Source organism: Paroedura picta, chromosome 1 (assembly GCF_049243985.1).
Source record: "Paroedura picta isolate Pp20150507F chromosome 1, Ppicta_v3.0, whole genome shotgun sequence".
In the NCBI taxonomy this organism is placed as follows: domain Eukaryota; kingdom Metazoa; phylum Chordata; class Lepidosauria; order Squamata; family Gekkonidae; genus Paroedura; species Paroedura picta.
Window position 1 is genome coordinate 99,076,759 of NC_135369.1, and position 13,672 is coordinate 99,090,430.

The 13,672-nt window shown below is 43.7% G+C and overlaps 1 protein-coding gene across 8 annotated transcripts in view; it reads right to left on the minus strand.

Annotated features, from left to right (window-relative positions):
• ESR1 (estrogen receptor 1) overlaps positions 1-13,672 on the minus strand; it is a 284,464-nt gene that overhangs the window by 17,590 nt on the left and 253,202 nt on the right. For all 8 annotated transcript variants that reach the window (XM_077349643.1, XM_077349653.1, XM_077349603.1 and 5 more), the window contains 2 exons: positions 10,423-10,561; positions 2,943-3,076 (listed from right to left, as the gene is read on the minus strand). In XM_077349643.1, the coding sequence (XP_077205758.1) occupies positions 2,943-3,076; positions 10,423-10,561 (273 nt within the window). The remainder of the gene's footprint in view (positions 1-2,942; positions 3,077-10,422; positions 10,562-13,672) is intronic.

Genomic DNA, 13,672 nt, shown 5'->3' on the forward strand with positions numbered 1-13,672 from the left:
CAGTTTGGTGTAAAATTTAAGAGTGACAGCCTCTAATCTGAAGAACCAGGTTTGATTCCTCACTCCTCTACATGCAGCCAGCTGGGTGACCCTGAGCCAGTCACAGTTCTCTTGGAGCTCTTTCAGCATCGCCTACCTCACAGATATATGTTGTCAGGAGTCAAAGGCAGACACTCACAACTAGGCTTCTGTATTAATACAAAGCTTTATTGGAAGTAGTTCTCAAAATTCTAACGTCTGAAGTCGAAACTAATCAATACAGGGAAGGCAAGCAGTTATCAATGCATTTCTCCTGCTCAAATGTCCCCACTTTCCCAGGGTGGAATTACCCCCCCCCCCCCCCCGTCACCAGGTGCCATCCTGGGCTTCCTGCCAGACCATCTCTGGCTCCGGCGTTCTTGGTGCAATTGGCGCCCTTCTTTGTAGATAATACAGCACAGAGCAACATTTGCAACTAAGTGTCACAGCAGGGGGGAATGCAGTGTGAAATGCTCAGGGCCATCAAATGAGTTACATAATTACAAAGAGTTACTACAGAGTCATAAAAGGCACAAAGGGTTTACACACACACACGCGCGCGCACTGAAGATGGAGTCTCTCTGGTCAACCTGCAAACATGGCAGAGATCAGGGACTGATCCTGACATCGGGAGACGAAGGGTGGATGACTGTAAGCCGTTTTGAGACTCCCTCAGGAAGTTAAAAATGGGGTACAAAACCCCAGTTCTTCATCATTATTCAGGGATACTTCTGAAGCAGTGAATCTTTGGTTTTACCTCTAGAAATGGTTGCCCAAGAGGTGCATGTTGTATATACATGTCACTAGGGGACACGTGCGAGTTCTCATGATTCCAGAATTTGTGTACTCCTAGGAATTAGACCTACAGGCCTATTCTTCTCCTACTGAAGGTGCCCTGCTCGCTCACTCTTGTGATTTGTGATCCTCTTCTGCATGCTGGTCTCCTGAATGCCGGGAAAGCCTCAGGAAAAAGGGCATCAGGGATCACATCATCTGAGTCAATGGGCTCTACAACCCTCCACTGCTCAGCAGAGTCTGCTCTTTACAGTGCCCCCAGAAGGCAAATAATGGCTTGCCATGAATCCATATGTCAGAAGGAGTATAAGGTTCCAAACTGTAAGATAAATTGTCTCATAATAAAAAGCTATTCAGTGGAGAACAAACAGGTGATGACTGTGAAATTTTGTAATCAGAGATTCTTCAGGTGTATCATATGTAATTCATGCCGGGGGTTCTTTGATACATCTTGGTGCTGGGGGTTATCTTTAAATTTCTGGCTGTTTTCTAAATAATTCCAGAAGGAATTAGGTTTGAGAGTTTGTAACAGCAACATAATGGAGGGAAAGGAGTGCTCACTGACTCTTCACAGAGAAAAATATGCACATAGTGTGTGTGTGCGCACATGTACACATTTGTATATGTTTTTATATTTACATATATGGAAGAAAGATTTGGAGCGGCAGTAGAAATACTCTCTCTTGACCTGCCTCCCTACTCACTCACTCATACTAACGTGCGTGCATGCGCACACACACAAACACACACACACACATATGTAACACATGAGCTCTGACAGGAATGAAGCAGAGGGATTCTCCCTCCCTTACCCTCCACATCCACTTAGTACCTCACCATCATGTACACATAAACAGGTGGTAGTGGAGATGCAGAAGAAAAGGGGAGTGAACCAATCAGGGAGAACCAACTGCACCACTGTGACCTCAAATGCAGAGTCCCACAAAAAGCGATACTCTCCCCAACACTATTCAACATCTTCACGCATCCTTTTGCACAGCAGATCTGAAGCTACAGCTTGGATTGTCACCAATACACTGACGACACCCTTCTCTATTGCCTATAACCCCCCCTCCCCCGATTCCTGGGCCAGATGTCTGGAGGCTGTAGTGGAATGATTTCAGCATCTCAACCCCCTGAAGATGGAGGTTCTTTGGATAGGTGGGAAAGGGTTAGACCAGGAAGCACATTTCCCCAATCTGAATGGTGCAGTGCTCCCTCTCCCCTGCCCTGCTCACTGGACTCCGAACCCTGTGCGGCCTTCACTGAATGCTTTGTGGCTCCTGCAACTCCAGAGCTCTCCCTGCCGACGCTCCCTCCCCCACCCCGCAAACCACCCAACTTACCCTTTCCAGCCTCCCCCAGGTACTTTGCCGCCCCCGGCTACCGTCCACACTTCCCTCCCGCCACTTCCTCTTCACCATCCCGCGAAGCAACCACTGTGCCCTCTGTGCCCTTTGGTGATGGTTTTGTGGCGGCAGGTGAAGCGCAGGGTCCCCAGCCCCTGCTCCCACCTCCCTGTCCTGCACAGTGCCCGCAACATCCTGTCCCGGACCTGGGGGCCGGTCTAGCGCCCGTTGCATTCTCATCTGCAATAGGCTTTGATGCTAGTAAATAAATAAAAATAAAAAGGACTAGCCTTCTTCATTTCCATCCCTTTCTCTCCCATAAAGGAATCCTCTCCCCCAAATCATTCTCCTGTTACCCATTTCCCATCAATTCTCCACTAATTTTGATTCTGTAAACATCAAGTGCCCTAGGATAGTATCAAATTATTTCCTCAGGAAAAGTTGCCTGCGAAAGGCATTTCATGCATCTGCTGGAAGACCCCTGGACAGGATTGGCTTGGCTTGAGGAGAAGAGACAGGAGGTTGAGTCCTCAGCTCACGCTGACAGGAGCTCCATGAGATTGTGCCGGCACTTGCTCTATAAATAACATGCAAGCCCTATTTGCTAGGCTTAAATTTCAGAACACATTGGAGGAGAGGGAGAATTTGACATGCACACATATATTCTGAGTTTTTTCCTGATTCATAATTATGGGGCATCCAGAAAAGTTCAGCATTCTCAGCAGAAATAGTATCAAATATACATTTTGAATTGGAGCTACCTGATATAGATCCACTTACCAGAATTGAGTAGAATGATGGATTTAAGGCACACAAATTCTTCCCCCTGAAGATTCATCATTCGAAACCGAGTAGCAGTGGCCAGCAACATGTCAAATATTTCTATCATGCCTTCAACACATTTCCCTTGATTCCTGTAAGAAGAGATCTATGCATTACAGATCATATATGTGTATGTGTACATGCATGCACTTGTGAGGAATTAATTTATGACACCAGCACCACATTAAAGAGGTAGCTCCTTCTTTACAGTCCATTTTTAGTTTCCTTCCAGTCAAGTTCAACTGAGACATTTTGTGAACAAGGTATATTTTATAAGAGTGGAGACTGCAAAATTCTGAATCTTCCGTTTCAACACAAGGTGTTTTTTAACAAATACTTTGGGTAAACCTACAGTGCAGTTTTGTTTGTTTGCCTGGAGGATGTTTGCTAAGGCTAGAAGCAAGCTAGCCCACTGAGCCGAGTTCCTTAGAACTGCAGCCATCAATGTAAAAATGCTCAAGCTTCCCTACAGCTACACAATGATGCAAAGTGTTGCTGACTATAATTTGAAATCCAGAGGAACAACAGGAACAGCCATTTCAAGTTGAACTGGAGATGCCACCTATACATCGGCAGTACTGGGAGAACTATATGAACATGGGGTGCTAGGTGCCTATAAGCAGCAGACCAAATACGATTAAATTACTAAACTGTACAATTTTTAAAAAGTATCCCTGAGCAACACATGACAAGAACACTTGAAGGTGCCTTATACTGAATTAGACCCTGGATCCATCACGATCAGTAGTGTCTACTCCCACTGGCAGCAGCTCTCCAGGGTCCCAGGAAGAGGCTCTCACATCCCCTGCTACCTGATCCTTTTCACTGGAGATGCTGAAGATTGGACAAGGGACCTTCTGCATGCTACTAAGCTACAGCCCTTCCCTCAGTCTCATCTGTCCAGTAAGTTCAGCATATTCCACCGGTGGTATTACTTCTTGTTACTACATGTTGCAATATACAGACGGTTAAAGGTGTGTGTTTGTTTCCCCATTAGTGTCATTCTGTCTCACTGGTGAGACCTTTGGTACAATTATGATCAAGAAATATGTTATTTGTGGCTTCTGAATATTGATATGCTTTATGCATACAAAATTGTCAAAGAAAGTGAGCTATCATCTCCAACAGGAAAAAACAAATGCCCATTACCTTAACAGCGGTGGGATTTCATCTGATGTGCCAATCCCAAGCAACACCTGTTTAGGATTGTTCCCTGGAACAGGCATCAGGTCATACAATGAGAATCCTGCCTCTGCTAGTATGCTCAAGATGCAAGTCCAATTTTCCTTAATAGGGCTTACTCCCAGGAAAGTGTTAAGACTGCACTCTCATTATACAAAAGTAAGTAGAAGTATTTTAAGACTGTGGATGAAGAACTGTTGCAGTTATTCTGTTTCCAAAAGGGCTGATTAACAGCAATTATTTATGACTATGGCTTATCCAAATATGCAGTCAGCACTTCAGCAAAGAACATTTTTCAACAGATGAAACCAGCCTCTAGAGTAAATCATCTTTTTGGAAGGTAGATTCCTGTGTTAAGATAATGGGAGAGTTTTGATCTGAGGCCTCCAGCTAGTTTCTCACTGAAATAGCAAAAGTAGCAGTAGAAAAGGAAAATAAGGAGAGAAATCAAACAATTTTGGAGTTTAGGACAAAATATTATTTGGAAATTAAAGCCCGTGATGTTTGCCGTGTGACAGGAGGAGAAAGCAGGAGGGAGGGGAAAGCACATGATCTGAGGCTCATTCACCTCACAAACAAATTGTGATTTGTTCATGACATGAGAATGCAGTGCAAGAGATAAGGAAGGACTAACGTGCCACTGCAAATTCTCATCCTGGTATGGTTTTAACCTATTAAGAGGTTCCTTGGGGACAGTGTTTTAAAGATAGGGTATAAATATTTTTATCAGTCCATTTCTAAGCTGTATTCTCTGCCTTCCTTCCTCCATCTCCCTTAGGATTGCCAGCTCTGGGTTGAGAAATTCCTGGGGCCTTAGGGGTCGAGCCATGAGTGGGTGGGATTTGGGGCACGAAGGGACCTCAATGGGGTATAATGCCATGAAGTCCTCCCTCCAAAGCAGCCATTTTCTCCAGCGGAACTGATCTCTGTCACCTGGAGATGAGCTGTTAAACTGTGGGATCCACAGGCCCCATTTCTCTCTGTCACGGTCTTCCACCAATGGATGAAGATCTTTTTTGTTTCACTAAGGCAGCCCTTTCTCAATATTTTTTACTGTTGAGAAACCTCTAAAATAAGGTGACCAGATTGTCCCACTTTTGGAGGGACATCTGGGGGCACCTGGCGAATTGTACTTATGTTGAAATTAAATATATATATATTATAATACTATGCATTCTATGAAAAATGTTGTTGCTCCATATAGACCAAATTTTTAATCAAGAACCCCCCCCCCCCCCCGGTCAATGGTGTCCCGCTTTACCAATGTTAAAATCTGGTCACCTTACCCTAAAACATTCTTCAAGTTTTGAGAAACCCCAGAAGTGGTGTGATCGAGAATCATATGGTTGGGAAGCATAGTTATGTATATGCCCACTTGGGGCCCCTCCCCTTCCCACCCCCTCCAGGCCCATCATTGGCCATTGGGGAGGCAGGTTAACATCACCATATATGGTCATATCGCCTGATAAATGTTTAACTAATTTAAAAAAAAATTAATTAACTCCCACCCATTGATGTTCACCACCTTGGGGTAGAAAGGTAGCATATTGATATTGTAAATAAAAGAATTAAAGTATAATTATATCTATATAACACCTACTAAACACCAGAAAAGGAGTGCTTTATTAATCTTATTCACATAGTTCCCCCTCCCACCGCTTAACTCCTGAAACAGCAGCCCTATGAGAGTAGGTCAGGCTGAGAGATTGAGACGGGGCCAAGGTCTGCTGGCAGGCTTCCAATGCTAAACAGGGGACTGGAACCCAGTCGTCCCAGATCCTAGTCCTACACTCTATTCATTACCCCACACCAACCCTCCCATATTCCAAAATTAAAATTCTGTTCAGTAAATCAGCGTGTGGCTTTCACACTGGATTTCACTATTAATTTGAACTAGCAGGATTTAATTCATAGTTCTTTTTTAATGATGATAATACAATGAAGTATTTGCACTGGATGAATCATCATGCACTAAATTGGAAGCCTGAGAACCAGTGGTAACAGGGAAAAATACAACATTGAATGCACTTGAGCATACAGCCCCTTAGTTGGACTATACTGAACCAGCTAATACCTGTGCTTGACCATATGCACACAACCCTAGTAATGTATTCATAGTATTAGATTAGAAGTGTGCTTAAGACGCTGTAAGTGCTCAATGTAGTTCTGTATTTTATTTATCTTTTGGTGTACTCCCCATTTTCTCTAGTAATACGATGGTGGAAAAACACCCTTTCTCCTCTGTCAAAACTGAAGCCAAATATCAGAAGAAATATGCCTTTGGAGATAATTAGGCCCTGAACATGCCAACAGTGGTTAGTAAACAAAACAAATGAAAGCTTTGAAAAACCTCTCAAAGGAGGCTCCTGCATGTTCTGTTATGTAACATGTTTAGTTTAGTATTGCAAACTCCAGCTTGGAAAATTTATGGAGATTCAAGGGTGGTCTAGGAATGCCAGCCTCCAGATGGGACCTGGAGAACCCATGGAATTACATGTTATCTCCAGACTACAGAGATCAGTTATCCTTGAGAAAATTGATGTTCTGGAGGGTGGACTTTATGGCATTGTACCCTAATGGATGGCTCCAATAAAATAACAAGAGAGGTGGTCCTACAGATACAGTGGTCCCAAATGGTTTATGGCTTTAAAGGTCAGTATCAAACCCTCAATGTAATCTGATCTCCACTCTGGAGCCAATGCAGTTGGACAAGTACCAGTATCATGTGTACGCTCCACTGAATCCCTGTAAGGATTCATGCTGCTGCATGTTGGACCAGTTGGAGTCTCTGGATAAGTCTCAAGGGAAGTCCTGTGTAGAGCAAGTTACAGGAGTCTAACCTAGAGGTGACCATTGCCTGGATAACCCTAGCTAGGTGGGGTGCTGAGAGGTAGTCTGTTTTACAACTGGAGATCTAGAAACTGAAACTCTTGCTTTGTGAAGGTTAAAGATCCCTCCATAAGGAATGCTTACATGAATACATTCTGGGTAAGTTGATATAGGCAGGAATTTCCATATTTCATAGTGGTTACTATTCAATTTGGATGGCCGGAAAACAAATTCGGATCAGAATCAGTATTTATGAAATTTCTTTATTATCCATCTTGAATAAATCAAAGGGCTTATTTGTCGTCTACTCTATGCCACACACCTGCATGTAGACATTATGAGCTGTTAAAAGAAGAATGGGGTGCTTCAGACATCATTATTTTCCTACACAAATCTCTCTTCTATGTCATAAGAAGTATTTACCTCAACTGCAGTAAGTGATGAATTCATGTGAAAAGCCTTTCTGGAACCAAGCTTACTTTTCTGCAAATATACATGATGACCAAAGATTCTGCTCCACCCTCCCCCAACATTCTCCACAATCAAGCTGAATTCACAGGAGGTGCTTCAACAACTCATCTGCAACAGAGCTTGGCAATATTACTATTATTATACAATATATCTTTCATTAATTTGTCTCTTACATTGGTTTATGCAATGCAGTTGGTAATAACTAAAGTGATCCCTCTGGTGATAACTATGTCCTCTGCTGAAAGAATGTTGGAGATGGGACTCCACATCTGGGAAATGAATAATCATGCTGAGAGGCAGTGGGGTTTTTTGACACTGAGAGGGGATCTGATTACCATCTTCAAGTATTCAAAAGGGCCCCATATAGAGGATGAAGCAGCATTGTTAGCTCTTGTCCTGGAGGGATGAACCAGAACCAATGGGATGAAATTAATGCAAATGAAATTCCATCTAAACATCTGGAAGAAGTTCCTGACAGAGCGGTTTCTCAGTGGAACAGGCTTCCTGAGCAGGTGGTGGGTTCTCCATCTTTGGAGATTTTTAAACAGAGTCTGGATAGCCTTCTGACACAGAGGCTGATTCTGTGAAGGTTCAAGGAGGTGGCAGGTTACAGTGGTTGAATAATAGGGTTGTGAGTGCATAGTGCAGGGGGTTGGACTAGATGACCCAGGAGATCTCTTCCAACTCTATTTATGATTCTATGATTCTAAAAAAGAATAGTTCTTCTATTGCCAAAACTATTTATTTATATCATTGCTCACATCACATGATTCCACTCCTTCAATTCTAATCTGTTTATGCATTCAGCATAAACTTTTCATTTTATTTACTTATTTTATTAATTACTTTTATTGACCGCCACTCCCAATCCAGCCGGCTCATGGTGGTTTACTTTCATGGCCATCCATGTCCTTGACTACTAATCTCCATGCCTTGATATCTGTCTCTTTTCTCTTTCTCCCCGGGACTTATGCTCCTCCATCTTCCACACCCTCAGCCCTCTGACTTGTCCTACCTCCTCCCTTGTGTGCTTGCTGCCCCATACGCTGGAATTCCCTCACAGAACACCTACGGGATGTCACCTCTCTCTCTTTTTGTATGTCCAAATATTTATATCTTGCCTCTATACATTGGTAACCAAATAACAAACCAAAGAAAACCTCTAACAATGCAGGTCAGATCTTTAAATAGAATCACCAACAATAAGTTGACATCAAGACTTACTTCAGGAGGTTTTAAAACACATGTAAGAATGAAAATATATTCTCCGGATACCTCAAAGAATGCAAGCTTGATGTGAAAGAAGCCTCTCTGCGGTGAGCTACATTTTTATATGGGTTCATAAACCATATAGGTTCCACTATATAAGGATTGTACTTGGTCCAGTGTTTTTTATTTCACTTTTCCCTCTTTGATCAGCAAACATCAACATACAAAGCTTGAATGGCAACAATTAGGGCTGTTCTTAGAGAAACATGAGTTCAGTATTCCCACTAGCTAACTGCATGGTTCTTCAGATCCTGGCTAAAACACAGAAACAGTTCTAGGTACTGTATTTTAAACTGGATTATACTCGTATTCACGTTGTTGTACAATATTGTGGGGAAACATAAGTGTTGCTTATGGTCCACCCTAGCCATTCTGAGATCCAATACATACATTTCTAAGGGGAGTTCATACTGAATATACTAGAAGTAGAGCTGTACCCATCATGATGAACTATTTCCAATTTGAACGTAGACAATGAGAATACTGAACTGAAAATATTATTTTGAATGTCTGAGAGCTTAAGAGTACTTCCCCCAGTGCTTTGTAAGTTCTTATAAAGGTCTTTGCAAATTAGTCTCATGTGCAGAAACATTGTCACAGGGTAGCTGGAATTACAATTTAGGAGCTGATAATCCCAGTATATCAATATTTGACAGTGTTGCTAACAGAAGTTATGAAGTTCTTGATTCACGGCAGAGGCCAGTTCATCAGCTTTCCCCACTTTTCCCTGAAGCCTTTATGTATTATAGATATTTTGAAATGCTGGGCAAGCGATTTCACAGACCATTAGGCAGGCTTTACTAGAAAATCCTAGGTTGGGACTTGAAGCATACACAGACAAGAATCGTGCCAGTGTAGTTACTAAGCCACTTTTGCTGTGCATTTCAGAGCATTTACGGATCTCATCTGTTGCTGCATTAATGAATGAATCTACTCTTCCAGTAGATCCCTGAACTACAGGAGCCAAAATTTTTGCTGTCATTAATTAGGAAATGGGAAAGTCTGACAGAAAAGTCACTAGGCTAGCCTTCTTCTTACAAAGCCAGAAAAAGCAATATAATATTATGTAACAAAAATGTATCTATTCTTGCCTGCACTTCCAAATCAATAAACTTACCCTGGCCTAGATTTCTAACTGACACATAGTAAACAACACATTTTCCCCACAGCTCGCCTTCTTTCCTCAAGAAATGTCATCTGCTGATTCACTGACACTTCTTCAAATATCAATAATTGTCTTTTAAAGTAGCTACTTAGACTGAACAAAACTGGCTCACTTCATTGCCCTTCTTGCAACTACAACCTTACTCTCTCCCCCAAACCCAAGTCCACTACTGGGCTTATTTCGGAATATTTGTGTGCACCAAAACAGATTAAGGTGGTGGTTAGATGATTGGCAAAGAAAAAAAATCAGGCACAATCATCTTTCTGCTTTTTATCATGTTACCATAACATTATTTTGTTAGCAGTTACATACATAGAAATTAATTACTGGGGTGGGGTTGTTGGTGCACAGTTTTCCTCAAGTACACATAAAATACTGATCATGATCCAGTGTCAATGAGGATGGTCTTCCTTTGCTGCTGCAGGATGGTGTTTCATGGAAGGTGTGGTGGCAGTCTAGGAGGATTCCCATATTGCATGGTTGTGAATTAATTTAAATAGAAACTAAAAAATGAAAACTGACCTGTCTAATAATAGGTTAGGAGCAAACAGCAGCTTTCCAGGGTGTTCCATTGAGCGCCAGCATAAGCCAATCATCAGAATCTCTAGCCAAGCACATTCCAGGAGATGTACCTGATCATGGAGTGCTAAATCCACAAAACCTGGGAAGGGAAAAAGAACAACAGTAAGTGCCAGGGCAAATAGATGTCCAGCCCATTTTAGCTGAAGTGAACATGATCTAATGTGGAAAAGTACACTGGAGCCTGGATGTGGGGAATTTGCTTGGACATGAAAGAGAAAGTCAATACCCGGCCTTAACTTCCTTCACATAGTCCTTGCCTCGGTAAAATGAGATGACCAATGTATGCTGCCCTGACCTCCTCAAATGAATAGCAAGGTACAAACATAATCAATGCAAAATAATATATGTTGCAAGTAGCAATATATGTTGCAAATAGCAATATTGCAAGTAGCAAGAAGGATGGAGCTGAGATTGAATCATATAAGCAATGGGATGAAATTAATTCAAAAGAATTTTCAGCTAAATATCCAGAAGAAGTTCCTGACTGTTAGAATAATTCTTCAGTGGAACAGACTTCCTTGGGAGGCGGTAGGTTCTACTTCTTTGGAAGTTTTTAAGCAGATTATAGATAGCCGTTTGACAGAAATGCTGATTTTGTAAACTTAGGCAGGTTGTGAGTGGGTGGGCAGGAAGGGGTTATGGCAGTGCTTGGCTTTTGTGATCCCAGGGAAATGCTGATTGCCACTCTGGGGTTGGGGAGCAAATGTCATCCAGGTTGGGCTAGCCACAGATTCCGGTTTTCTTAATAGGACAATATCTGGGTGTTAAATTGGGGTCACTGTGGGTGGGTAGGTAGTTGTGAGTTCCCTGCATGGTACAGGGAGTTGGACTAGATGACCCTGGAAGCACCTTCCAACTCCATAATTCTGTGAAGCTCGAAAAATGATATTTCCCAATATAAATGGCATATCTTCTATTGTCTTTTCCAGAATATCAACCAAGATGCATAAACTATGTTAACTAATGCCAACTGGGAAATCTGTGGGGTTCGGAGGGAGGGCACTTTTATTTGTTAGTTTGTCTGTTCCCAAACCAGACAGCTCACAGTGGTTCACATTATACTGTCCATCAAACCATAAAAACCAACAATATTTTAAAAAAACCTCTCCCATCCTCCCAACCTTCCCAACCACCCTCCCACCCCCTCCCTTACCAGCTGCAATATTATGATTTTTAAGAATGAGGAATTAATTTGAACAAATAATGGTGCCAAATCCTATAATAATATAGTTCTTATGCTATCTGTATGAAATCACTATGTATTATAAATCAAGTATTAACAATATTGTTTTGACAACAGGTAGGTTAAAGCCAGTCCTATGTGTCCTGTCCTACATGTAACATGTACTAGCTTTACTTAGGACTTTTAAATTATTTTTATTTAGGACACTAGGAGCAAAGCCCGTTGTATCCAAGAATACAACAGGGGCTAGAGCAGTGGTCCCCAACCTTTTTGAAGCTGGGGACCGGCAGGGCAACTGCCCGCCCGCGCATGCGTGTGGAGATATGGGTGTCAAGAACCTGTGGCGTGGAATGTTCATTGAGTGTGGGAGAGGACTGACCTTTGGGAATTGTGGCATAGTGGTTACAGATGAGCTTTCCAGAGCCATGTCTTCAGATATGTGAAAGGAAAATCAGACTGGAGACTCTTCTTAGGGGAAGATTACATGGCAACCAATTCCCCCCAGTTCTGTGTCATTTCCCTTCTTGTGGGAATTAGGCCACAGACACCAAAATGCCCCTCTGCTCTAATACACATGGGATAGTCACAGTACACAGGTGTCCACCCTGTTCCTTTTCAATTTTTTTCACTGTTGATAAAATGTCATGTGCCCAGAGGCCCAAAACTGATTTCTGTACCCTGTTGTTTAGTACCCAAAGGAGTCTCAAAGCAGTTTACAAACACCTTTTCCATTCGTCTCCCCACAATAGTCAACCTGTGAGGTATGTGGGGCTGTGAGAGTCCTGAGAAAACTGGGAAAGGGCCACAGTGACCCAGCAGGCCTCAGGTGTCTCAAAGCATTTTCCAATTGTCTTCCCTTTCTATCCCCATAGCAGACTCCCCATGAGGGAGGTGGGGTAGAGAGCCTCACATGGAAGCTGGCAACCCTAAGAGGAAGACTCTCTGTGCACAGCAGTCTTGACCTTAATAAGATATTGATATTGTTTTTTTTTATTTGCCAGGCCAAGGTTTTATTTGCCAGGACCGGACCCAGAGGGTAGCAGTGGGGGATGAGCTCTCGCGCTCCTACAGACTTCCATGTGGAGTCCCACAGGGCGCGGTCCTCTCCCCCACATTATTTAACATCTTTATGCGCCCTCTGGCCCAGCTGGTGCGGAGTTTTGGACTGGGTTGCCACCAGTACGCTGATGACACCCAGCTCTATCTCCTCATGGACGGCCGCCCGGACTCTCCCCCGGAACCATTTGCCAGATGTTTGGAAGCGGTGACAGAATGGTTCGAGCAGAGTCGTCTGAAACTCAACCCCTCCAAGACGGAGGTCCTGTGGCTGGGACGCAGGGGGCAGGATCAGGAAGCGCGCTTGCCCACCCTGGGAGGGGCGCATCTTACCATCGCGTCCCAGGCCAGGAATTTGGGCGTGATCATTGATGCCTCCCTAACTTTGGAGGCGCAGATCAAAAGAGTAGCAGGCCAGGCATTCTTCCAACTTCGCCAGGCCCGACTACTAGCGCCCTACCTGTCCCCCGAACACCTGGCCACGGTGATCCATGCAACGGTCACCTCCAGAATAGATTTCTGTAACTCGCTCTACGCGGGCCTTCCCTTGTCCTTGATCCGGAAACTTCAGCTAGTGCAGAACGCAGCTGCCAGGGTCCTCACTGGCACACCTTGGAGGGCCCATATCCAGCCAGTGCTGAGGCAGCTGCACTGGTTGCCAATTGCTGCCCGGATCCGGTTCAAGGTTTTGGTTTTAACCTTCAAGGCTTTACGCGAGTTGGGACCCACATACCTGAGGGACCGCTTATCGCCCTATGCCCCCCGTAGAGCTTTACGTTCTGCGGGAGAAAATCTATTGGTCGTCCCCGGCCCTAGGGAAGCACGCCTGGCCTCAACCAGGGCCAGGGCCTTCTTGGTCCTGGCCCCTGCCTGGTGGAATGAGCTCCCGGGAGAGCTGCGGGCCCTGCGGGACCTTCCATCGTTCCGCAGGGTCTGCAAGACGGAGCTCTT